The 26,435-nt window shown below is 46.5% G+C and overlaps 1 protein-coding gene across 3 annotated transcripts in view; it reads left to right on the top strand.

Moving 5' to 3' along the window:
* The window catches only part of DNM2 (dynamin 2), a 799,525-nt gene that overhangs the window by 367,733 nt on the left and 405,357 nt on the right, over positions 1 to 26,435 (top strand). For all 3 annotated transcript variants that reach the window (XM_086961600.1, XM_086961585.1, XM_086961594.1), the window contains exons 10-11: positions 987 to 1,125; positions 4,883 to 4,969. In XM_086961600.1, coding sequence (XP_086817726.1) covers positions 987 to 1,125; positions 4,883 to 4,969 — 226 coding nt within the window. The remainder of the gene's footprint in view (positions 1 to 986; positions 1,126 to 4,882; positions 4,970 to 26,435) is intronic.

Here is a 26,435-nt window from a genome sequence, read left to right as displayed (position 1 = left end):
TTGTGACTGGAAAAGACTTCTTCGAACAAAAACAAAGTGCGAACATCCGGACTCAACACTAGATGGCAGGCTACGTACAGCATGTGACTGCAGCTCTACATGCCAAGAACAGATGCATACTGGGTAAGTAGCATTTTCCTTTCCGTTGTGTAGACACCGACTAGACATAGTTTCAGTGTTCATGTATGTTCTCTGTGCTTCTCATCAGCCTGTGGAGCTGGAAGGTTGACCTCCCTTCCAATATAGTCACCTGCCTCAGGATTTACCAGTCAAATTTGTTCTCCAAATGCCAGATGGCAACTCTGGGAGTGCAATTCCACCTCATGCTCAAAATGGAATAACAAATCATGGTACTGAGATAAGCCCCTACAACATAAAACTTCTCAAATAGAATTTTTTTAAATTGCTATAGCAAGTGTTTGCTTAGAATCTAAAATTGATAACCGCATCCTATATCTTATACCCTAACAACTGATCTCTTAATAGACAGAAAGTGTGGAATACAACACTGAAAACAGTCACCCGTCATCCCATATTGTCCAAAACTACCCCAATCCTTAAACTAAAGTGCTACAAACGTTAGTCAAAATTCAACTTCATGACCTCAGTCAAAACGCATTTAATTTGACATAAACATTGTTTCCGAAGTCTCCAAAACCAGACCAAACTAAAAATAAACTCTAGGCATTTTAATAGACATGGCTATTTATTGACCTCCGTGCAGGGAAGGGCAGAGTGTGCCAGGCTATGATTCAAACTGGTCACAAGCCTGGTACAAGGGCATCTCAGCAGCAAATATCCACCCCACTGAGCTTTATTCTCTCCTTCATTAAACCCAAATTGTGTATTATTTTCGAGGCGCTGGGGACAGATGTAATAAACACCCTTTGGCTTGCTATATTTGTTTCTTGTGTTTCTGAAATGTTTTACCTTTTCCTGTTATTTGTTGTCCCATCCTCTTCCCTCTTGTGCTCTGATACATGTAGAACGGGGCTCTTCACTCCGGACCTGGCCTTCGAGGCCATCGTAAAGAAGCAGGTGGTGAAACTGAAGGAGCCTTGCTTGAAGTGTGTGGATCTGGTCATTCAGGAGTTAATCAATACTGTTAGACAGTGTACCATTAAGGTAGTGAAAACTCACCACAAGCGCAATGCTTTCTTTCATATCGGTCAGCTGGGCTGGGTAGCATATTCAAGACTATAACCTGCTCATTGTACCTGCAAAACTCTTTCCTCAATCCTCCTGGAACATGCAGTGCCTAGCCAAACATCTGCTGAGAGTGGGGATTGAGCTCTTCCTAATATTTTCAATGCTTTGTCTTCTCATCAGTAAGATTGTGTCAGGAAGCATTATGCCAAACTCTTTGCTAATGTTACTCCAGTTTATTTGAGACCGTGGAACTGGGCATCGAAGTACAATGTGGCTTCGTTTTATAAAAGAGGATGGAATTATTTCCCATTTTTTACTAACTGGTTATCCATAAAGATGGCGAAGGAGAGAGACCTGTGACCACAGTAATGGCTCCTTTTTGACAATCCAGAGTAGAGGGCCGGGTGAGATGCCAAGAGTTTCTCGGACCAATGGGCAGGTTATCTTCAAGCTTCTTAAGTAGCAATCGGCATGATGGGGTGAAAATTGCTCCCCTCTGAGTGACCATCTGGGAAGTAAGCAAAAAGGTGGGGCAAGATGAGAAACTGATTAAAGGAGTAAGTCCCATTTCTGTGGTGGCCCTTAACCAAGTCCCATTCACACAGGTGTTTGTGTAGCGCTTGTTTTTTTCTACAGCTGATCTAGGTGGAGATGATGATATTAGCAAACAGCCGATGAATCTTATTCTGGCTTATGCCCGCTATGCTCCCTCCATTCCACCAAAAAAGGCTTGACCCAACACGAGTTCAGTTTCAAGTGCAAGCTTTTCCAACCCGCTCAGGGAGGAGTCTTAGTGATGCATGACACTGGAGTGGGTTTGATTGTGCAAATTTGTAGGCAAAAGAATGTCACCATTGCCCTTAGGGTTAGTTATCCCTTGCTGCGAACCCCTTTGTGATTATTTAGATGGTGGGTGCTTTTCTCCCTCTTGTTCTGGCCTTTGTCTTGTCAATCCCCTGGTGCCCACATCTGATGTCGAAGACTGGACTTTCACTGGCAGCTGATCATTGCAAGTTTATAGTCACTGCTGTAAAGTCTTCATGAACCATGATCAGATCTGCACTATTTGGTGGGGATCAAATCTCACCATGAGGTTCTGCTGGTAAGGAAGGGATCCTGGGCATGGGGGTAATTCTAACCTAATTTTGGTGCGGTTTCTTAACACTTGTGCTGAATAGTATGAAGCAGATCCAGATGTTTGACCTCTGATTTGCCAATCCTATTCTTTGCATGAGGTCATCAAGATAAAATGTCGGACGATAACTAAATTCTGTTGATTCTGAACACCTACATAAAACATTCAATTTAGCTCAGTGATTAAAAATAAGATTTTGGTCTTTTAATCTCTTAAGTAATAACCCTGCACTAAAGTAAAAAATAAACGTTTTGAGCATGTTTAAAAACAGAAAAAGCTGTAGATATTTGGGAAGAATCCAAAGGCATAAGACTACCTTCCCCATTAGGCACTAAACGTTCACTCCTGTTAGCCTCAGCAGAGAGGTCAAGCGTTTGACTGGAATAAATCTGAATTCCAACGGACGTAGCATTAAAGCTATTTAATTATTTTTGTTTTTGGATGCTGAAGTTATTTGGGGATAAAGCCACCAGATTGACCTCTTAGATTGAGTGTCTGTTCAGAGGGGAGCAGTTGTGAAGCTAAAATAGCCAGAGATTGGCTCTTGTTTAAATAACTGGTGGGGGGTTTTTCGTCTCCGATGTGTGCCTGCTCTTTCAAATATACGTGCATCTGAAAAAGCCAGCACTTGGTTCAAAGATCCTGCCAATTTGTTTATGAATCCCAGAAATCACCATGTTCATGCGAGTGACCTGGATGTGCATTAGCAGTTTGCTCCTCTAGCTATCTCAAGGGCTTTCATTACCAGATTGTGGACTGCATCCATTTGAGAAGCAGAGATAAGAAGCCTATAGAGGAATTCATGATGAATGTTTGGTTCCAAACATAACATCAGTCATCACGTTGGCTAAAATTCGGCTCAGGAAGAGGGCCTCTGTGGCCAGAGTTGGGTGATGTCTAACTTGCCATCTCTAAGAGGCAATTCAATCTGTTTTATGCTGTATTAAGTGGTTATACACACACTCTTCTTCAGAAATGCTAGCGAGACTTTGACCCATGTGTCTGGCTTGACGTATCTGCTGACTAACACTCTGACTTTCCTCTCTTCTTCCTTTTCCTGTCCCCTTCTATTCTTTCCTCCCTTTTTGCTTTCTGGCCTTCGTGCACCTTCATGTGGCCCTGTTCTTCGCTTACTGTGGGGCATAGAACTGGGCTTTTCACGCCCGACATGGCATTCGAAACAATAGTGCGAAAGCAACTTGTTAAACTCAAAGAGCCAAGTTTGAAGTGTGTTGATCTGGTAGTCTCAGAGCTGGCCACCGTCATTAAAAAGTGTGCCCAAAAGGTAATGATTTCTTTCTTTTCTTTAAATATATTTTTGGGGGTTGACGCCCATTTCCATACTTGTACATACAATAGTTGTATATTGTCAGCAAATTAGAAAACCTAGAAAAGAGCAATAATTGGGATGCTTCTGAATATAGACCACATGCACTGCATTCAGCTTCACAGTATAGGTTGTTGTTGAAGTTGGAACAGTTGCCTGTATAAACATAGTTTAGCATACTCTTAAGAGAGGTTTAAGTTAACTGGTTAAGCAGCACTAGTGCCCTCAGACGTTGGGTTACTGTGTGGTTAAAGTGTAGGACTGCAGTCCTAGGCAAAGAAAACAAAAAAGGAATGGTGCTGATGTGTAAAATACTAGGCCTACACATACTGCGTTTTCATTTTTTAAAGATGAAAGCTTTAATGTCTGACATAAGAGTCTGCAGGTACTCTGAAATGGCATGACCTTATGTACGACTTTCAGAAGCCTGTATGCATCATGTTGGTGGTGGTGGTGGTGGTGATGGTGATGGTTCACTTAAATGTCGGAAATTTCTTTACCATCAGCTCATATTTGTTGTTTGTTGCAACACAAACACTTTTCCTGTGTAGGAGTTGCCACACCCACTTCTTGAGTTAGCCTTTGCACTAGATACATTGCATCCAATTCTTTTGGGAGAGAACTGGAAGGCAGTGGTTTGGACACAAGACTTTGGCATGTATGCCCAAGGTTTACTGTGTTAAAAAGCATATGCAAATAACCTGCCTTCGGTCTGTGCTGAGAGCTTAGTTTATGGGTCATTTCCTGAATTTAGCTTCTACATAAAGGGGATTTGAGCTGCCATTTTGTGGGTGCAAACAAAAGAAACATTGTCCTATCCTATTGATCCTATTGGGGTATGGAACTTTTCTCTGTTGGACCTTAAGCCCTCTGTGTCCCTGTGACACTGTTCCCTTTTAATGTTACACACTTAAGTTGCACATTCACATCTTCGATAATTTCCTTTTAAGTTTAGTTGATGGCATGGGCAAGCGTGCTTTCAGAATGCTGCATTTGTGTTGGGTACCAGTTCAATTCTATGTAATTGTTGCTAATTTAGTGGCTATGAGTACCCTATACTTGTACCATACCGTTTCTCCTCTGGATTGCGCTTGTTTTTCCGACCCTCTTATGATCTGTCTTTCACTCTTAACAACTTATGGGTGTGTAGTGGATGTTTCTTTTATTCTGAAGTTAAATAGCTTATTTGAAATACTTTGTGACTTGTGAAGCCCCTCGCAAACTTATTGAAATTCCCTCAATCTGCACTTTTGTTTCTCCTTGGGTGGCAGTTGTCCCCCTACCCTAGGTTACGAGAGGAGAGCGAGCGAATTGTCACTACACACATCAGAGAGCGAGAAGGGAAAACCAAGGACCAGGTATAATATGCCAGATTGTACAGGAGTTTGTTGTGTTTTGCTGTGGTATGGCCTGAATAGAGAGAATTCTAATTGAGCTTTTGCAGCGTGGATGTGCATAGATCATAATGAGCCCATTGGAAATTCTGGGCACCTGCTGAATCTACCAGTCACTTCACCTTTGGCTAAAACTGCCAATCAAAATTAGAAGTTTTTAAAAAAAAGGGCTTCCCAATATCAAGGGGAGTTTTTGCGAGATTGTAATGAGGAGACAAGACAATGGTTTCACTTTTGCATTAGTTATATGTGAAATTTTAATTGAATTGTTTAACAATTCCGATATCTGAATAATCACATGATGGGATCATAGGGCATAGACACCAAATATATATACTTATCCAGTATTGGGGTATCTTTAATAGATTCACATGCCTGAATCATTCCCCGTCGCCGAGGCGGGAGTCCCTCCTCCGTAAATAAAAAAGCAGTGCCAAAGGTAAAGGATAGTTGTAGGCCCTAAGAAAAAAGGCCGGAGGCCTAAATCCTAGTATTCTATCTACAGCATTATGCTAAAAAGACCAAAGTCTTTGTCCCAACCAATCAGCTATCAGCTCCCTCTGAAACACTCTCTGCAGAGCCAGTTCTCCTCAGATTTTCACTGCACGTCATGTGGAAGGGAGTGCTACTCAGTTTATCCTTCAAGATGTGTGACCAGATGGCCTTGTTCACACCTTGCAGAACATGCGACAAAAAGAGAGTCCATGTTGATGATCAACATAAGGACTGTATCTATTTCCTCTACCCTAAGCATGAGGCTAAACATTGTAAGATCTGCTGAACCTTCCCTTCAGAACCTCTAAGGAATAGGGAGGCTAGAGTCCTGTTGTGGCTCAAATCTTCTTCAACTGAAGATGATGATAGAGCTTCGACCTCCAGCATGAGAGCAAGATCTCAGGACAGTTCATCAAGTGAGGGGAGAAAACATCTCAAATCCTCCCACTCCACTTCTGGTCCTTCTCAAAGGTCTCCTTCTACTTCCCCTGGGCCTATTCAGCCTCCAGAAGCTTCAGCTCTCAAGGACTCTAAAAGGCAATTTATCAAAACCGCGAGTAAAAGCTGTTCTGTCTCTTCAGCTTTACCTATGTCGACTATCTCTGTCACATCTTCAGCTCCTTCATCGACGGTGTCAATTTCTACAACATCTATCACTTCACCTATCCTGTCGTGGATTTCCATAGTGCCTAAGAAAACCGTTGTGTCTGATCCGTCGACGAAAGCCTCATCTGCTAAGCCGTCAAAACACTCGTCGACTAAGGTACCGTCGACGAAGCTTCTGTTGTCGACGAAGACATCTACTGTGCTGTCTGAGTGCCTCGTCGGCGAAGAAATCAAACCCGTCGACGATTGTCCCGTCAACGTCGAGCCCGTCGACGTCTAGTCGGTTGACGATGGTCCCGTCGACGCCCAGTTCGAATCCGTCGACGATGCTTCCGTCTGCGTCTATCTTGTCGACGACGATCCCGTCAACGACAACTACAATGAACAGTCCATCGACGGTAATTCTATCTCCAATGCCCCCGCCAACGACCATACCATCTACAGGAGTGGAACCTGCTTCTACTAAGTCTTTAGTGGCAGTACAAACTTTTTTAATGTCTATTTCCTCGAAAGGTTTCCAGCTTAAATCTTTCCAGAGACAAGAGTGTTCGTACATCTCACCACTTACTCCATCTCACCTCCTCGACACATATGCCCAAGAGGAGTATGATGACAATGAAGGAGCTTTTGGAATAGCTTGTTATCCTTCCAAACTGAACATTAAATGTCAAGATGACGAGGAAGATGAAGACTACACGGAACACTACTACCAGGAGGACATTGTTGCTCCTCACCACACAGGATACCAGAGGCATTCTTGGATTTCAGAGTCCAGCCATCTGCCTTCTAACCTTATTCAGGACTTGCAGGCCATGTTAGCTGATTATAGGCAGCGTTTTCCACCGCAGCAGATCATTCCACCACCTCAGGCTGTGGTAGTTCCATATCCTATACCTCAGCAGGAGGTTCCGGCACCAATGTCTCCAGTTACAGAACCTCCTCAACAGCACCAGCCTGCTCAGCCTATTCGAACTCCGGACACTTCTTCTGATGAAGAAGTAGAATTAGGTGAGCTACCAGAGAATCCTCACTTAGATCCGTGAGATTCATATAATATTCCCATGCCGTCTCCACCAACTCCACAACCATCGGACTCGCCTCCAGAAGATATAGGTGGATTTCATAACCTCATGCAGTGAGCTGCTACTAGGTTTCAGCTTCTAGTGACGGTGGAACAAATTGATTGTTTCCTACACGATTTCAAAGAAGAGGCTAGGAAAATTACCAGAGCAATTCCAATAATAGATTACATATGGAATGAGGGCATCAAGATTATGAAAAATCCTGCATCCGTGCCTGCAGTGCTTCCACGGATTGATCAAAAATATTGTGCTCCGATCAACAGTCCATCCAGCCTCATTGGTTACCCCAGGCCGGATTTAGTCATTTCACAGGCCGCCTAACAAAAGTCTAAAAATCCGGCCGCACCCATCACTACACCACCAGAGGGACGTCGTCTTGACCTCATTGGTAAAAAGTTCTCAACCATGGCTGCCGCCTCCATCAGGGCAGCGAATTCATTAGTGATCATAGGGCGTTATGATCGCCAAATGTGGTCGGACATGGCTGGTCTGATTGACCTTATTCCAGAGGACAAACTACAGGAGGCTCGAAAGATCTTGTTGGAGGGAGAGCGCGCAGCAGCAGAAACGATCGACTGCGCTCTGGATATTGCCAACACAAATTTCAGGCAACTGGCTGGGTCTGCAGTTCTCAGGTGCCAGGGTTGGTTAAAGGCTACCACCTTCCGACCAGAAGTCCAAACAAAAATATTAGATCTGGCCTATGACGGCGAGTCTTTGTTTGGCAAACATATTGACGAAGCCCTACAAGCAATCAAGACTGACACTGATACCGCAAGATCTTTGGGTTCTCTACTATACAAGCGGGGAACATTCAGAGGTGCTAGAGGGCGTGGCTATTCCTCTAGAGGAGGTTACCATCAACAGAGCAGATAATATCAGCCTCAATATCAACATACTTACCAATCATCGTACCGCCAATCCAATACGGCTGGTTTCTCTCGCCATGGAGGCCGAAAACGCTCCAACAATGAAGAGCGAGACTCTCATAGAAAATAGTGAGTTCAGCCGAGTGCCAATCACATTTCCTCCCCTCCCTGTGGGGGCGAAAATTTCTTTTTTCCTAGACCAGTGGCAAAGAATTACCTCCGACCGCTGGGTGCTAGACCTCGTAAAAAATGGGCACACCCTAGAATTTGTCACCAAGCCACAAACTACTCCGCCCAAGGGACCCCCCCCCCCCCCCCCCCCCCCCCCCTGCCTCGTCTTCACACTTATTGTTCAAGGAAGCTTATTCAATGTATAGAAAAGTTCCCAGTTCATCAGAAACGGACAGGTTTCTACTCCTGTTTTTTCCTCATCAAAAAGAAATCCGGGGAATGGCGACCTATACTGGACCTTCGCAACCTCAACAGGTTCCTCAAAAAACAGGGTTTTTGCATGGTCACTCTGTCAGAGATTCTAAGCTGCCTGAACGAGGGAGATTTTATGGCATCCTTAGACATGGAAGACGCGTACTTCCACATCCCGATTCATCCAAAACATCGAAAGTATCTCCGATTCACTGTGGCTGGCGCCCATTATCAGTTCAAAGTGCTCCCGTTTGGACTCAAATCGTCTCCAAGGATCCTCACAAAGTGCCTAGCCCCGGCAGCGGCAACGTTGCGTTCTTGGGGAATCCAGGTCTTCCCGTACTTGGACGATTGGTTAATCAAAGGTCCTTCAAAGCACAATGTAAAGAATGCCATTTCAACATGTCGCGATCTCTTTGCATCTCTGGGGCTAACTGTGAATAAAAGCAAATCCTAGTTACATCCGAATCAGATCCTACCTTTCCAGGGAGCACGTCTAGACACAATACAATGCAAGGCATTCTTATCTCAAGAAAGACAACTTCGCCTGCAGAAATTGGCACTACAGGTTTCAAAAAGAAAGTCACTTTCTGTTCGCCTGTTCGCTTCACTCCTCGGAATGTGTTCTTCGGCCATAAATCTCATTCCCTTGGCGTGCCTGAAAATGAGACCTTTACAGGAGGAACTACATTTTCAATGGAAACAAGCAACAGATTGCTTCGACGACGTCATCAAAGTCACTCCACGCATGGTGGATGCTCTTCAATGGTGGTCACAGTTACCCAATCTGACACAAGGGCTCACGTTCACACAGAGTCCTCCAGACTTCGTTCTGACAACTGATGCGTCCATGGAGGGATGGGGAGGTAATCTCCAAGATTTACAAGTACAAGGCAAATGGTCTCAGAAGTACAGACGACACATCAACAGTCTGGAATTGCAGGCAATCTTCCTATCCTTGCAAGCGTTCCTTCCAAGGATTGCAGTGTCTTCGTTCCTAGTTCGAACCGACAACACCACCAGCATGTTCTACGTGAATAAACAAGGAGGGACAAGATCGGCAACGTTATCAAAGTAGGCTCAGGAGTTATGGAATGGCTTACACTTCACAACATAACTCTCAAGGCAGAAGATGTCAGAGGCCTTCACAATATACTAGCGGACAAACTCAGCAGGTCCCTATCAAACTGCCACGAATGGGAATTAGATCGCGTTCAAGTGAACAAAGTGTTCCAGGCTTGGGGCAAACAGACATTGGATTTGTTTGCAACAAAGCAAAACAAGAAATGCTGGTATTACGCCAGCAGATATCCTCAACAGGGGTCATGAGGGAATGCCCTGTCCAAGCAATGGTCAGGGATTTCTGCTTACGCTTTTCCCTTGAACCCTTTGATACCAAGGGTGTTGCACAAGATAAAATCGGAAGGCTGCCGTCTCATCTTGATTGCTCCCCAGTGGCCACGCCAGTACTGGTTACAAGAACTCATGTTGCTATCCCAGTACCGGCCAATCCGTCTTCTTCCAACTCCAACAATGCTGTCACGGAACGAGGGACAGATACTTCACCCAGACCCTCAATCTCTAAAATTACACGCATGGCTCCTGACGTCTTAAAATTTCAAGACCTTCATACTCCTCAGGATTGCCGTGACATCTTAGAACAAGCATTTGCAATGCAATAGGTCTCGCATTTACTTAAGTTTGAGCTATTGGCATTGTAAATGACAATGCCTTTTATTTATGTTTTGGTTTTAAAAACATAAAGAAAAGGCATTGTCATTACAATGCCAATAGCTCAAACTTAAGTAAATGCGAGACCTATTGCATTGCAAATTCTTGTTTGTCCAGCATTTTCCAATATCTGAAGCAAGTGTCTGTTTAAATTCCCTGTTCCTTTTTTCGTTCGAGTTAAGTCAACCTGCCTCGTTTCTACCAATGTTCCCTTATTGCAGCAGGTGTTTGCTGGCGTATTTGCTCTATAGAATAATTACACTGTAAATCATTTGATTGGGCCCTCCTGCGCCCTTGTGCCCTGTGTGGTTGTAGCACTTAACTATGGGGTCGAATGAACCGAATATTTCGGATGATGAATGATGTAGTGGCATTAACTAAACATCCAAAATTCGACCATCTGCCGAAAATAATGTTAGAATTGACATCAGAATGGAATATATGATGGCATATTACAGAGATGTATATTGACTGAAACAAGTAAAAACGGGTGGGCCAAATGCCATCAATTTAATTTATATTTAAATTCTAATTGTTGCCATGAGAGATTGTATTTTTTTGACTCATTCAAGATGTCTGCCACAACCAGTACCGATACACTTGGGTGATAGTCCATTTTCTATGTTTATGTTTTGGGAAAGAGTAAAAGGACACATGTTTGGTTGGAATCTGTAAACGTGATCAAGCTACATTGCGAAACGCGTTTTCCAGCTGATTAAAATATTACGTGCACAGCAACTTTCGAGTGTCAGAGACGTCTGTTCGATTGAATGGAGGATTGTGGTGAAAATAGTGGGTCACCGGGAGCCCTACTCTGACCTACTCGTGAGCGGGACCGGTAATGTACCGGAATCTTGGTTATATATATATATATATATATATATATATCAACCAGTCTTTCTCCAGGTAAGGACAAGAGTGCGAGACAGCTCCGGGTGCAGGTGCTCACTTTAGCGAGACGCCCTCTCGTTCTGGAGTATCACGGGACACCTGCAACCCCCGGTTGAAATATGTGTATATATATATATATACATATTTCGTTGTTAACAAATGGATGTAAAGACGTTAGATATCCATGTTTTACTGCTCTATGAATGTTCTTTTACATTTCTGATCATGTTTTACTTTTGGAAAGTTCAGTTGCCTTACACTTGTTGATTATTAATATTGATGTAACTGAGAGTTTATCAGTAAGAGTCTCCCACCGTCCGCAACCGACTCTTACCTGGCATACTGCTTGCTACTCTGATTCAGGCTTGTGAATCGATGAAAGATACCCCAATACCGGATAAGAAAACAAGTTACTTACCTGTAACTTCAGTTATCCAGTATTTGTATTGTTCATAGATTCCCATGCACCCACCCTCCTCCCCGGAGAGTAAGTTCTCTATTTTGGGAAGCTCATTTCCCACTTGTGCTAACGAAAATCTGAGGAGAACTGGCTCTGCAGAGAGTGTTCTAGAGGGTGCTGATTGGTTGGGACAAAAACTTTGGTCTTTTTAGCATAATGATGTAGATAGGCTACTAGGATTTAGGCCTCAGGCCTTTTTTCTTAGGGCCTACTACTATCATTTACCTTTAGCACTTCTTTTTTATTTACCGTGGGACTCCCGCCTCTGCGACGGAGAATGATTTAGGCATGTAAATCTATATAAGATACCAATACTGGATAACTGAAGTTACAGGTAAGTAACTTGTTTTCATTTATGTATTGACAAAAATGGTGTGTGTTAGTGACCTACCCACCGGCGGTTGCCAGTAGATAGTTATAGTTAGGACCTACTTTCCGTAGAAAGAGTGTTTTTGTTTTGCTACTAAGTTTGATGCCCTTAGACGAATCTTTATGACATTTTCAAAACTAGTTTGCAAGTAACTTCAGCTGCTGCCTGGATAGTTTTGGGGTGATCTATCCAGGAGGGTTAGAGAAAAAGGGGAAACCCAAGGCACATTTTCCCCATGGAATTTTCCATATGGATGTTAGACATGACTGGAGCCCGTACCACTGAATCCAATTACACCAAATTTGGCACATAAAAATAGATCATTGTCCAAAAAGTGCTTTTTGTAATTTGGCGTAAATCTGTTCAGTAGATTTGAGGTATTTAAGTAAAAATGTTTATATCTAGAGAGGCAAACCCATGTGCATAAAGCAGTGGTGTGCTTGGCTGGCCCGCAGCCTCAGAGCAAAATTACGGCCACCATTTTCTGCACCAGGATTCTGTTCCCAGGGTAAAAAATATAATTTAAAAGTAATAGAAGGGGTCAGGGTAGATGTACCCTGACCCCATGGGACTGATGGCGGGGCCTTGAGGGATTGCTCAGGGGAAGAAACTGTCCAAAGATGTTTTTTTTAATTTTTTTGAGAGCACAAGGGTCCACAGATCCATTGCAGTGGTCAGTACAAGCCCGAGTGTGCTCTGCCGCGGATCCAGACCCCAATTAAAAAAACACATACACTCACACACCTACTCACACACCCATACAGCCACTTGCACACCCACTTACAGACCCACAAAACCACTCACACACCCACTCACAGACCCACAAAACCACTCACACACCCATTCACAGACCCACAAAACCACTCGCACACCCATTCACAGACCCTCACAGCCACCCAATCACTCGCACTGACCCATACAATCACACATCGGTACAGCCACTCACACACCCATAAAACCAGTCACGCACTCACAAAACCAGTCACACCCGTTCACAGACCCACACACCCTTTCACAGACCCACACACCCATGCAACCACTCACGCATCCATACAGTGACCCTGGCACCCCTACAGTGACCCTGGCACCCCTACAGTGACCCCGGCACCCACTTGCGGACCCCCGCATTCACTTGCGGACCCCGCATTCACTTGCGGACCCCCGCATTCACTCGCGGACCTGCGCACCCACTCGCGGACCTGCGCACCCACTCGCGGACCTGCGCACCCACTCGCGGACCTGCGCACCCACTCGCGGACCTGCGCACCCACTCGCGGACCTGCGCACCCACTCGCGGACCTGCGCACCCACTCGCGGACCTGCGCACCCACTCGCGGACCCGCGCACCCACGCACCCACTCGCGGACCCGCGCACCCACTCGCCGACCCGCGCACCCACTCGCCGACCCGCGCACCCACTCGCCGACCCGCGCACCCACTCGCCGACCCGCGCACCCACTCGCCGACCCGCGCACCCACTCGCCGACCCGCGCACCCACTCGCCGACCCGCGCACCCACTCGCCGACCCGCGCACCCACTCGCCGACCCGCGCACCCACTCGCCGACCCGCGCACCCACTCGCCGACCCGCGCACCCACTCGCCGACCCGCGCACCCACTCGCCGACCCGCGCACCCACTCGCCGACCCACGCACCCACTCGCCGACCCACTCGCGGACCCACTCACCCACTCGCGGACCCACTCACCCACTCGCGGACCCACTCACCCACTCGCGGACCCACTCACCCACTCGCGGACCCACTCACCCACTCGCGGACCCACTCACCCACTCGCGGACCCACTCACCCACTCGCGGACCCACTCACCCACTCGCGGACCCACTCACCCACTCGCGGACCCACTCACCCACTCGCGGACCCACTCACCCACTCGCGGACCCACTCGCGGACCCACTCACCCACTCGCGGACCCACTCGCGGACCCACTCACCCACTCGCGGACCCACTCACCCACTCGCGGACCCACTCACCCACTCGCGGACCCACTCACCCACTCACGGACCCACTCACCCACTCACGGACCCACTCACCCACTCACGGACCCACTCACCAACGCACCCACTCGCGGACCCATACACACGACGCACACCCACAAAACCACTTCCACAGCCACTCCCAATCACAGACCCGCTTGCCCACACACCCACTCCCAGACCCACTCCCAGACCCACTCCCAGACCCACTCCCAGACCCACTCCCAGACCCACTCCCAGACCCACTCACCCACCCACGCACCCACTCAGTGACCCACACACTCACACCCACACAGTGACCCACACACTCACACCCACACAGTAACCCACACACTCACACCCACACAATGACCCAAACACTCACACAATGACCCACACACCCACTCACACAATGACACACACACCCACTCACACGCACACAGTGACCCACACACCCACTCAAAGACCCACACACCCACTCAAAGACCCACACACCCACTCAAAGACCCACAAAACTACTCACAAAGCCACTCCCAATCACACAGCCACTTGCCCACACAACCATTCACACACCCATACAGCCACTCAGACTTGCATAACCACACACCCACTCACAGATGCACACACCCACTCACAGATGCACACACCCACTCACAGATGCACACACCCACTCACAGATGCACACACCCACTCACAGATGCACACACCCACTCACAGATGCACACACCCACTCACAGATGCACACACCCACTCACAGATGCACACACCCACTTACAGATGCACACACCCACTTACAGATGCACACACCCACTTACAGATGCACACACCCATTTACAGATGCACACACCCATTTACAGATGCACACACCCATTTACACATCCTCTAAACCACTCGCACATCCACACAACCACTCACACACCCATACAACTGCTCACACACCTACACACCCAAGCAAACTCACCCACCCATTCAGACTCACAAACCCACCCTCACAGCCACTTACACACCCATGTAGCCACTCACACCCACACAATCACACCCACACACATGCAGTGATATACTTATAAAAACTGCAATAGCATAGGTTTGTATAAAATGTATTGTTGTTTTAGTATTGAGTGTGTGCTTTTGGTATGGAACGGTCTCGCGGATCGATCAACTTAATAAAAAAAGAAAGACTAGGTGCATTGCATTTATAGAAAGACTACATAAGCCTGAATTAGAACTTTACGGGACTCCCGCTGGCCGTCCATGGCGACAGTTTCAAGTGCTCCGTTGATCTGAAGGAGTCCCTCCTGCCTTATTTAGATGTGGGCAAGCTGAACCGCCTTCCGCATCAACAGACTCTATTCCATTGTGTAAGCGGCGCACCTTGTGTTGGCACGGCGGACTCCTCTGCTGCCTAACAGTACTGCGTTGCTGTCAGGCTGGTGGGTTTGCGCCGAGCCGGCTTAAATCTCCCTGTTGTGCTGCCATTGTCATAGCGGCGGTTGCTGATGGAGTGAGTCCCAGGTGGAGTGGAGATTGGTGAGTACTACTGATTTAATGTGTTAATACTCATATATGTTGTGTTTACTCTAAAAAACATATGTAGGTAATGTGTTATGCCCCTTTTTGTTACCTATTGCATGGCTCGCAACATATACACACTATTAAATGCACACCCACAGGGATCACAACAACAACACCCACAAGCACCATAACAACAGTTTTTTGTAAACATGTCAATATAAGTTTTTTCATTTTTACCTTGTGAAAATGCACAAGGCTACAGCAATTGTAAACCTACGATTTATAGTGAGACAATTGTAATTGCTTACCTTGGATCTTGGTGACAACAAAGGAGTTTGGCGTTGTGGTGAAGTAGGAGCAGCAAAGAAGGGACTTGGACAGTGGTGTTCAAGATGGAAATGGAAGTGGGAAACCGTGAAAAAAAGTACGTTTTTACCTCATTTCCTTAGATTACACCAACTCAAGGTAGGCACATAGTGATTAGCTTGGCAGTAATCCTGGCATTACTCCCTCCAAGAGCCATTTTTGCCTGTGATGCCGTCAACGTGGGTGAACAATCCTGATGAAGTCCATAGACCCGCCAATATCTAAATACAGCCACCAGGTAGGTGGATAGGGATAGTCTGAAAGGTGACAGAAGGACCAGATCCGCCAAGATCTAATCAGGCCCTACAATAGTTACTTTACCTTAATTTGTCAATTTTTTGTTTTAAAATATGTATTAGGAATGTGTGAATAAAATGTATTTATATACTTGTGAAAATGTATATAAGTAAATTGAACTCATGGGCCAACTTGTAGTACAGTTTACATTAAAAGAAACGCTGAAATTCACACAAAAAAAGGTTACAGGTACGTTGGGTTCAGATTTTACACACAAACTCAGAAATTCAGCAGTTATAGTTACCTGAGCTAACTAGACCTTGTGCCCCTTTCAGTGCTCTGCTTGTAGCCTCACATATTACATCGCCCACGACATGGCCAGTGACATCACAGATGATCTCATATGACCTCTTTGATGACATCATCCATCAAAGTAAACTTTAATATATTTAATAAAATACCAGTTAAATATTTTTAAAATAAGAAAAGTGGACGGGTGAGAGGCGTACAGCAGAGAGCTCCCTGCAATCTTATTAACTACTACACTCCCTTATCACCCTGGAGAGAGTTCTCAGCGGATAGTCCTTTTTCTTCTAAGCCGCTACTCCAAACACTAATGACCAAAATAAGAGGTCTAACCATACAGGCTAGTCTATCGCAAACTACAACAACACCATTCATCAACCCGGAAAGAGGTTTTAGTACATTAGCCATTTTACATGTAAGCGTTCTGAAGTTTCCTTCTTATTCCACACTCTTGACTTTTTGACACACATTTGTTTACAAGACGTTGCAGATTTGTTTCTGTGAAATCACTTTGCTTAAGAACAATATCGCGACCCCTACAACATTTGGTACAAGGCCTGAATATAGATTGTGCAAATGTTGTTTATCCAGTATTGGGGTATCTTTCAAAGATTCACATGCTTGAATCATTCACCGTCGTCGAATTTGGAGCCTCACGGTAATATACATAAAGCAGTAATAAAAAATTTCAATAAGCTATCATGGTAACAACCATGCATTTAATAGCCAACTCCTTTCCTAAAAAAAAGTGCAACCAATCAGTAACCAGCACCCTCTAGAACCTTCCCAAGAGAGGCTGAATCCCTCAGATTTTCACCGCACATCGTGTGAGAAGGGAGTCTCCCTGAGCTCTGCTTAGTTTCTTCAGCTATTACTTCTGTTTGGATCATCCAAGATTATATTTCAGGTTCAGTTTCTCTGACCCTGGCACCTATATATGAGTATTATGGCAGAGTGGCAGAAAACAAGGTAATAGATTACAAAATATGTCTAATCTTTTCCTCAAAAACTCTCCCTTTTTGAGAGATTAGGCTATTATTGGGACTACAGAAACTTAAATCTGTTACTTCTGATGAGGACAGTGAGGATTCCTTCACCTCATAGGAGAGGTCAAAGCGAGAGGTCGTGTCAAGGGTCTCTTGACGGCACGCAAGAAAGCCATAAAAAACTTACCATGAGTCTTGATAAGGCACTTCTCACAGAGACAATTGGAAAAAAACTTCATCAAAGGCAGATCCTACAAATCCCTATTCAACCCTGACACTACATCAGAGAAATCCTCATAACCTGAGAATGAGGCGTCTACAACAAAACTCCATGCCTACTATTACTGCCTCACCAATAATGACCTTGCCTATGATGGCATTGTCTATAACGGTTGTCTCTGATGGCCTCATCTACGACGGTCTTCTAAGATTGCCTCATCTATGACTGTCTTTTCTACTGCAGCCTCATCTACGATGGTCGTCTACAACGGCCTTCTATGACGGTCGTCCATGACGGTCGTCTGGGACGGCCTCCTCTACGATGGTAGTCTACGAAGTCCTCATCTACGATGGTAGTCTTCGACAGCCTCATCTACGACGGTTATTGACAACTGTCATCTAAGATAGTTGTCGATGACAGCCTCATCTATGGTAATCTATGATGGCCTCGTCTATGACTGTAGTCTACGACGGCCTCGTCGACGACGGTCTTCGACGACAGCCTCATCTACGATGGTTGTATATGATGGCCTCATCTACGACAGCCTCATATGATGGTCTCACCTACGAATTGCCTCATCTAAGATGGCCTCATCTATGATGTCCTGGTCGGACGGCCTCATCTCTATGACTGCCTCTTCTACAATGGTCATCTACATTGGTTGTCTGACTACCTTATCAATGCTGGCCTCCTCTACGATGGTCTTACCCACGAATGGCCTCATCTACAATGCTAACGTCTGACAGCCTCATCTCAACGACAGGCTCATCTACAATGGTCATCTGCGACGGTTGTCTGACGGCTTTATCAATGACGACTTTATCAATGGCAGCGTTATCAATGACGGCCTTACCAATGACGGCCTTACCAATGACGGCCTTACCAATGACGGCCTTACCAATGACGGCCTTACCACTGACGGCCTTACCACTGACGGCCTTACCACTGACGGCCTTACCAATGACGGCCTTACCAATGACGGCCTTACCAATGACGGCCTTACCAATAAATGGCCTCAGCTAAGAGTTAGCCTCCTCTACGAACTGCATCATCTACTATGGCATAGTCTATGGCGGTTGTCCACGACAGCCTCATCTATGACAGTTGTGTATGATGGTCATCTATGACGACCCCTTCGTCTGCGATAACCTCGCCTATGATAACCATGTCTATGATAGCTTAGTTTACTATGACATTGTCTACGATGACCTCGTTTACGGTGGCCTCATCTGTGACTGCATCCTGTACAGCGGACTCGTCAACGACAAAAAATTGTCAACAGCAGCCTATTTTTATACGTCCACCAAGTAGACTACGATCTCGATGACCATATAAGCGGCGAAAGCCCCAAAGTCCTCAACAAGAACGAAAGACACATAGACCAGAAGATTTTTTTTAATAAAAAATAAATATAAAGATTCTGCAGGGGTCGAAACCTACTCTACTGTAAACATAGATTGTGCTATATATATATAGTCTCAATAGGTATCTTGCAACTGGCAGTGCCAGTTTTCCTTAGTCACCAATGTTGGTTCAAGGACGATACATACAGTATCTGAGGTCCAAATATATCTAATATTTTTACCATACCATGGCGAGGCTCTTTTTGGTAAGCACGTTGACGATGCCTTGCAAGCAATCAAGGCTGACTGACACCGCAAGGTCTTTCAGCACATTCAGTTTCGAAAGAAGCCCCCTTTAGAGGCACTCGTTATAGAGATTCTCATCTGTATCAAGAAGGGTGCCCTTAGGCTAGCTTACCTACAGTCACAACGTTCTAGTGATGCTTGCGCCACCTTGTGGGAGAAACCGTTCTAAAATGTCATCTATGGTGGAAAATAATTATGGGCAATTAACTCCTGGCTCTCAAAACGTATGGACAGACGTTAGAGTTCGCCAAGATTCCCCCCACTACTCAACCAAAATGAGGGTGCTACGCTAACCAAAAGTTCCATAGAGAAAGGAGTACATTTTCAGCAAAGTCCTTCCATTTGGGTTCAGATCAACTTCCTGCATTTTACCTATTGCATAACGCTGTGGCAGTGTTTTCCGGACAGAAGGTCATCTGGTATTCCCCTACCTCAGCAACTGGTTGATAAAAGTACCAAAGGCATTTTAATCGACCACTGTCACAGAAGCTTGCCTAAAGTTGTTTCACGAACTAGGTTTGATTTAAGGTATCAGGGGCAAAATTAAGCATAGATCCTGGTCAGTGTGTTGAAAGGTATTACTCCAGTATTGGAACTTTCATAGATTCCCATTGCTTGTATCATTCCCCGTCGTCGGAATGGGAGCCTCGGTAATAATATATATATATATATACCTAGGTAAATACACCCTAATAGGTGTAAAAAAGGTAAAAAATTTAGGCCTAGGCCTCATTATCTTTTGCAGCCTATTGCTGTCATTATGTAAAAAGACCCAAAGTCCCCTTAGCAACCAATCAGATCAGCCTCACCCTGTAGAACCTTCCTGAGAAAGCTCAGAGCCTCAGATTTTCTACCGCTTCGTTGGTGACAGGGAGTCTCCTTAGAGCTCTGCTCTAACTTCAACTTGAGGTACTGTTTAAACAGTTTTCTTTAAGGATTTCTTTCAGCTTTGTCATGGCTGATAAGGAAAAGAAGAGCCTTTTCAGGTCTTGTGCCACTTGTGGCAAAAAACGACTTTATACAGAGGATCAACATCAAGACTGTATTTACTGTCTATACCCAGACCATAAGGTCGATAAGTGTAGTATATGCAGGAGAATGTCTGTTAAAACCCTCCGTGATCGTGAAGGACGGCTGCTTCTGTGGCTCAGGAAGTTGGAAAGGAGGGAGGAAGTAGTGTCTGGTGATGAGGAAGATGCCAGATCAACATCTTCAAAGACTTCATTGAAGAGGGGCGGATCGTCTGTGGACACTTCAACTGAACCCCCCTTAAAGGCTGTGCGTGTGACCTCTGATAGGTCTGGCAAGCCAGGGCCTATCGAATCTCCTCACGTGAGTGTAAAGGAGAGGGAAAGGCAGGCACTGCAGGTGCAAAAGGCTAAACTGGATGAGAGCTCGGCTGGGCCTTCCCACCAGGTTAAAGTAGCCAAGTCCGTCAAAAAACCGACTGTAGAGGCTTCTACAGGGGTCAAGAAGGACTCTAAATCATCTGAGGTGATTTTGTCTCCTCAGTCGTCGACGAGCCATCCAGCGACGACGAGGACGACGACGAGAGCGTCGACGAGGACCTCGATGTCGATTCCGTCGACGAAGACTGGATCGACGACGGCGTCGTCGACGATGACCACGTCGACGGTGACCACCACGTCGACGAAGACCATCCCGTCGACGATGACTATTCCGTCGACGGTGGCAATCTCGATGACGACGATCCCGTCGACGAGGACGGTGAGCCCGTCGACGACGACAGCTCCGTCGACGAGCCCGTCGACGATGGACCCGTCGACGATGACAGTTCCGTCGACGATCCCGTCGACGGTGAACCCGACGACGATGATGGTTCCGTCGACGATGCCGTCGACGGTGAAGGGACTCTCGTCGACGATGCCGTCGACGACGATTCAGAATATAGAAACGGTGGATTTGTTTTCAACGCCGTTGACGACAGGAGCGCCAGAGAACATCAGAAGGAGGAGGATAACCCCAGATATGACTTCTCCAAGGAAGGTACCATCATTACCTCCACCCCTTTTGTTGGATGAAGATGACTACTCAGAAGAGGAAAATGAGATGTATGGGGACGCTTACAGTCCATCACAATTGAATCTGAAATACCATGATTCGGATTTGGATGAGGAATATTATTATCAAAAGGAACAGCGGCCAGAGAGACAGGTTGCATACCAAGATACCCAACCACAGCAGGGCATGGTATCGATGCCTATAAGTCTTTTGACAGACTTGAGGGCTATGCTGGAGGAGTATAGGAGCAAGAAGGGGTCGCAACCTGTGGAAGGTCAAGCACAGGTTCAACCGCAGGTGGTGGCAGCACAGTCAGTGCGGCCTGCACAGGAAGAACATGAGAGGGCATATCCTCCGCAAGTCCAAGTGGATACCTCGGATGAAGAGGAAACGGGGCAAAACCAAGATCAAGAGAGTGAATGGAACCAATATATTGCTCCGGATCCGGCTTCACCAGTGCCAGACCCGGTCGATTCGCCTCCGGCTGATGTAGGAGGTTTCTTCAGCCTGATGGAAAGAGCCACAGCGCGCTTTAAGTTAGCGATGCCGACAACATCTACAGATTGTTTTTTATACGATTTCAAAGAGGCATACCGTAAGGCCGTGCGCTCGATTCCCATTGTGGAGCACATATGGGAGGAAGGGAAGAAAGTGATGCAGACCCCAGCGACGGTCATTCCAACTCTTCCGCGCTTGGAGAAAAAATATAAAGCTCCAGATGACAGTCCCGCCTGTTTGATTGGACAACCTAGACCTGACTCGGTCATATCGCAGGCGGCACAGAAGAAATCGCGGAATCCTTCGGCCACCCTCACGACTCCGCCGGATAAGGAGGGTAGAAGGTTGGACAACGCTGGGAAGCGTTTTTCGTCGATGGCTAGCTTGCTGGTCAGAGCGGCGAATGCCTTGGCGATCCTAGCAAGGTACGACCGCCAGATGTGGAGTGATGTGGCACACTATGTGAATCTGCTAGCGGATGACCAGAAAGCGGAAGCACAGAAACTTCTGGAAGAGGGACAACGTTCCTCTTCGGAAATGATTGACTGCGCGATGGACATCGCCACCATCTCTTTCCGTGCCCTAGGCAGTGCAGCGGTTCTTCGGCGACAAGGATGGCTGAGAGCTACATACTTCCGGCCAGAGGTCCAGAATAGGATTTTGGATTTGCCCTTCGACGGGGACATGTTGTTTGGGAAACATGTCGACGATACCCTACAGGGTATAAAGAAGGACACAGAGACAGCAAGGGCTCTGGGGAACCTGCAATATAGAAAGACACCGTTCCGTGGAGCACGAGGAAGAGGTTTCTCTTCACCTAGAGGAGGTTATCAGCAACAGCGATATTCACAGCAGTCGCAGTCTTACAGGCCCCAGTACGGCAATCAATACTATCAGAGGCAGTCGCAATCCCAGTCTTTCTCTCGCCAGAACGCTCGTGGACGACAGGGGCGTCAGGGCAAGGACGCTGGCAAGCGTCAATAGCGGCCTCCCGACTCTGCCAACTGTTCCTCCGCTTCTGGGATCTCCAGTGGGCGGCAGGATATCACAACATCTGAGCAGCTGGGAAGAGATTACATCGGATCAGTGGGTATTAAATATCATCCGAAATGGGCATACTCTAGAATTCCAGGACTTTCCACCTACAAGAGCTCCCCACGCCGCTACTTCCAGCCATCTGAACCTTCTTCAAGAGGAAGCTCAACAAATGCTTCAAAAAGGGGCGATCCAGCGTGTTCCCCTATCACAAAGGGGAGAAGGTTTCTATTCCAGATTTTTTCTGATCCGAAAGACAAAACAAAAGTGGCGTCCTATCCTGGACTTGAGGGAGCTCAACACCTATCTCACGAAACTATCGTTTCGGATGATTTCACTCCAGGACATATTGCGCCTCTTGAACCCAGGCGACTACATGGTAACATTAGACCTGGAAGATGCCTATTTTCATATCCCGATCCATCCAGCTCACAGACGTTTCCTTCGCTTTACAGTAGGCAAGAGTCACTTCCAGTTCATGGTGCTCCCATTTGGATTAAGGTCCGCTCCTCGGATATTCACAAAGGTGCTGGCACCGGTAGCAGCATTTCTGAGAAGACAGTCGCTGGAAGTATTCCCGTACTTAGACGACTGGCTGCTGAAGGCCCCAAGCTTGCAAGAGGCATCGAAGGCAGTGGACACGTGCTTGAACCTCTTTATTCATCTGGGTTTACAACTCAACAAGGAAAAGTCAGTTCTTCAGCCTGCAAGTACGGTGAAGTTCTTGGGAGCGATACTCAATACTCAGGAGTGCAAAGCCTTCCCATCGGAAGAGAGACAGATGAAACTCATATCGTCAGCCACCCGTTGCCAAAAGAGAAGTTGGATGACAGTCAGGATGTACAAATCTCTTCTAGGGTCGATTTCATCCTGTATTCAATTGATTCCGCATTGCAGACTGCGAATGCGCCCCCTGCAGGAGGAGCTGGACCTTCAGTGGAGACAAGTGGAAGGTTCGTTCGACGACAGGGTGGCGATAACCCAGCGGATGAAACGGTCGGTTTCATGGTGGATGAAAAGATCTCACCTCACTGTGGGACTCAGTTTCAAGGCTGCAAGGGCTCCTCAGGTCATTACCACGGACGCTTCTCTTCAAGGTTGGGGAGCGGTCATGCAAGACCTCCAGGTCAGTGGTCACTGGACTCAGGAAGAACGTCATCTACATATCAACGTTCTGGAGTTAAGAGCTATTCGACTGGCAATGTTGGCTTTCCTCCCAAGGATTACAGATTCAGCAATCCTGGTGCGGACGGACAACACCACCGCAATGCATTACGTCAACAAGCAGGGAGGCACAAGATCGCCACTGCTTTCACAGGAAGCCCAAATACTGTGGGAATGGGCGATAGCGCAGAACATCACACTCGTAGCAGAACACCTTCCAGGAGTATGCAACACGAAGGCGGATACGCTAAGCCGCCTGAGAGCAGTCTCGCACGAGTGGGAATTGGAGGACGCAGTGATCAAGGACATCTTCTCCCGTTGGGGGACCCCAGCGATCGACCTGTTTGCAACACCGGGGAACAAGAAATGCCGGTGTTACGCAAGCAGGGAACACCATCGAGGGTCACTGGGGAATGCCCTTTCGATGTCCTGGTCAGGCGCGTTTGTTTACGCCTTTCCGCCATTTCCCCTAATTCCTCGAGTCCTCAAGAAACTCAAGATGGACAGGTGCAGGATGATACTAATAGCGCCTGCCTGGGCTCGCCAGTTTTGGTACACGGAGTTGCTTCTCCTATCAGAGACACCACCCATTCATCTGCAACCCAAACTGACACTTCTGTCTATGTACAACGGCCAAGTTCTTCACCCGAACCCGAGCTCGCTTCAGTTGGCGGCTTGGCTCCTGAATACAGAGAGTTTAAGGATTTAAACATCCCGGAAGAATGCAGGACCATCTTGGCACAGGCACGAGCCCCTAGCACTAATAAGACATATAGAGCGAAATGGAAGAGGTTCCATTTGTGGTGTCAGAGGGAAAAAGTACATCCTTTCTCGTCAGCTCCGCATCAACTCTTACCATATATTCTTTCATTGGCACAAGCAGGTCTGGCTCATGCTTCTATCAAGGTCCACTTGGCAGCTATTTCCAGGTATAGGAGAACGAGATCGGGTCCCTCTCTATTATCAGCGAGAGTAATCAAACAATTCCTGAAAGGACTGTTTAGAGTTTTCCCGCCAGTTAGGCCCCCACCTCCGGTGTGGCACTTGAATGTGGTCCTGGCTCAGCTAATGAGACCGCCATTTGAGCCAGTGCATAAAGCGGACCTGAAGTTCCTATCATGGAAAGTGGCGCTTCTTTTGGCACTCACCTCTGCAAGGAGAGTAGGAGAGCTTCAGGCTTTAACCATCAAAGAACCCTTCTTACAGTTCAAGAATGATACAGTTATCCTGCGGATGAACCCCAAGTTCATTCCGAAGGTACCGACAGACTTTCATCTTAACGAGCCAGTGGTTTTGAAATCTTTTTTTCCTCGGCCTTCAACCCAGGCTGAGAGGACACTTCATTCTCTGGACGTTCAGAGATGTTTGAAATTTTATCTACAACGCACAGCTGGATTTCGAAAAACACCCCAACTGTTTGTGGCTTTCGGAGCCCCAAGGAAAGGATTTCCTTTGTCAAAACAAGGGATATCTAGATGGATAACTAGTGCGATCCGGTTCTGCCACCAGGCGGCAGGCAAACCTTTACAAGGACAGGTGAAGGCACATTCCACAAGGTCGGTCTCAGCATCAGCGGCACTGTTTGCTGGAGTATCCATAAAGGACATTTGCAGAGCAGCCACCTGGAGCAGTACGCACTCCTTCACGAGACATTACTGCCTGGAGGCGGCTGCAAAGGAGGATTCGGCTGTAGGACAGGCAGTCCTGAGAAATCTCTTCCAATAAGAGGTGAGCTTTCCTCTCTTCCCTCCTCCTGTTTTTTCAAACATTTCGTTTATTATGCTTTGTTACTGCTTTATAGTTGTTATAATCTGTGAGGTCATTGGCTGATAATGATTCTATACTGTGCACGAAATGTTTGAGGTATGCTAACTGCTATCTACTCTGATACAAGCAATGGGAATCTATGAAAGTTCCAATACTGGAGTAAGAAACAAGTTACTTACCTGTAACTTTAGTTCTCCAGTATTGGTAACTTTCATAGATTCCCATGCGCCCACCCGCCTCCCCTGGGAAAGCTCACTTTAGGGCTAGGTGATTATGTGGCAAAGCATCGGCTACGAAAATCTGAGGCTCTGAGCTTTCTCAGGAAGGTTCTACAGGGTGAGGCTGATCTGATTGGTTGCTAAGGGGACTTTGGGTCTTTTTACATAATGACAGCAATAGGCTGCAAAAGATAATGAGGCCTAGGCCTAAATTTTTTACCTTTTTTACACCTATTAGGGTGTATTTACCTAGGTATATATATATATATATTATTACCGAGGCTCCCATTCCGACGACGGGGAATGATACAAGCAATGGGAATCTATGAAAGTTACCAATACTGGAGAACTAAAGTTACAGGTAAGTAACTTGTTTCTTCCTCCACGATCCTGGATGTGGATGGCAAGTTGCATAGAATTGGCATGTCTGGGTTTTGTTTGTTGCAAAGAAATTTAGAGCCACTTTGCCCCAGAATGAGTAGATCATATTTGGGGCTGACCGATCAAACTTCTATTTGTGGAGACTGTTTCATTGCATGTGGGTGGTTTG

The sequence above is a fragment of the Lissotriton vulgaris genome, chromosome 1_1 (genome assembly GCF_964263255.1).
Source record: "Lissotriton vulgaris chromosome 1_1, aLisVul1.2, whole genome shotgun sequence".
In the NCBI taxonomy this organism is placed as follows: Eukaryota; Metazoa; Chordata; class Amphibia; order Caudata; family Salamandridae; genus Lissotriton; species Lissotriton vulgaris.
This window is presented reverse-complemented; position numbering and strand designations above follow the sequence as displayed.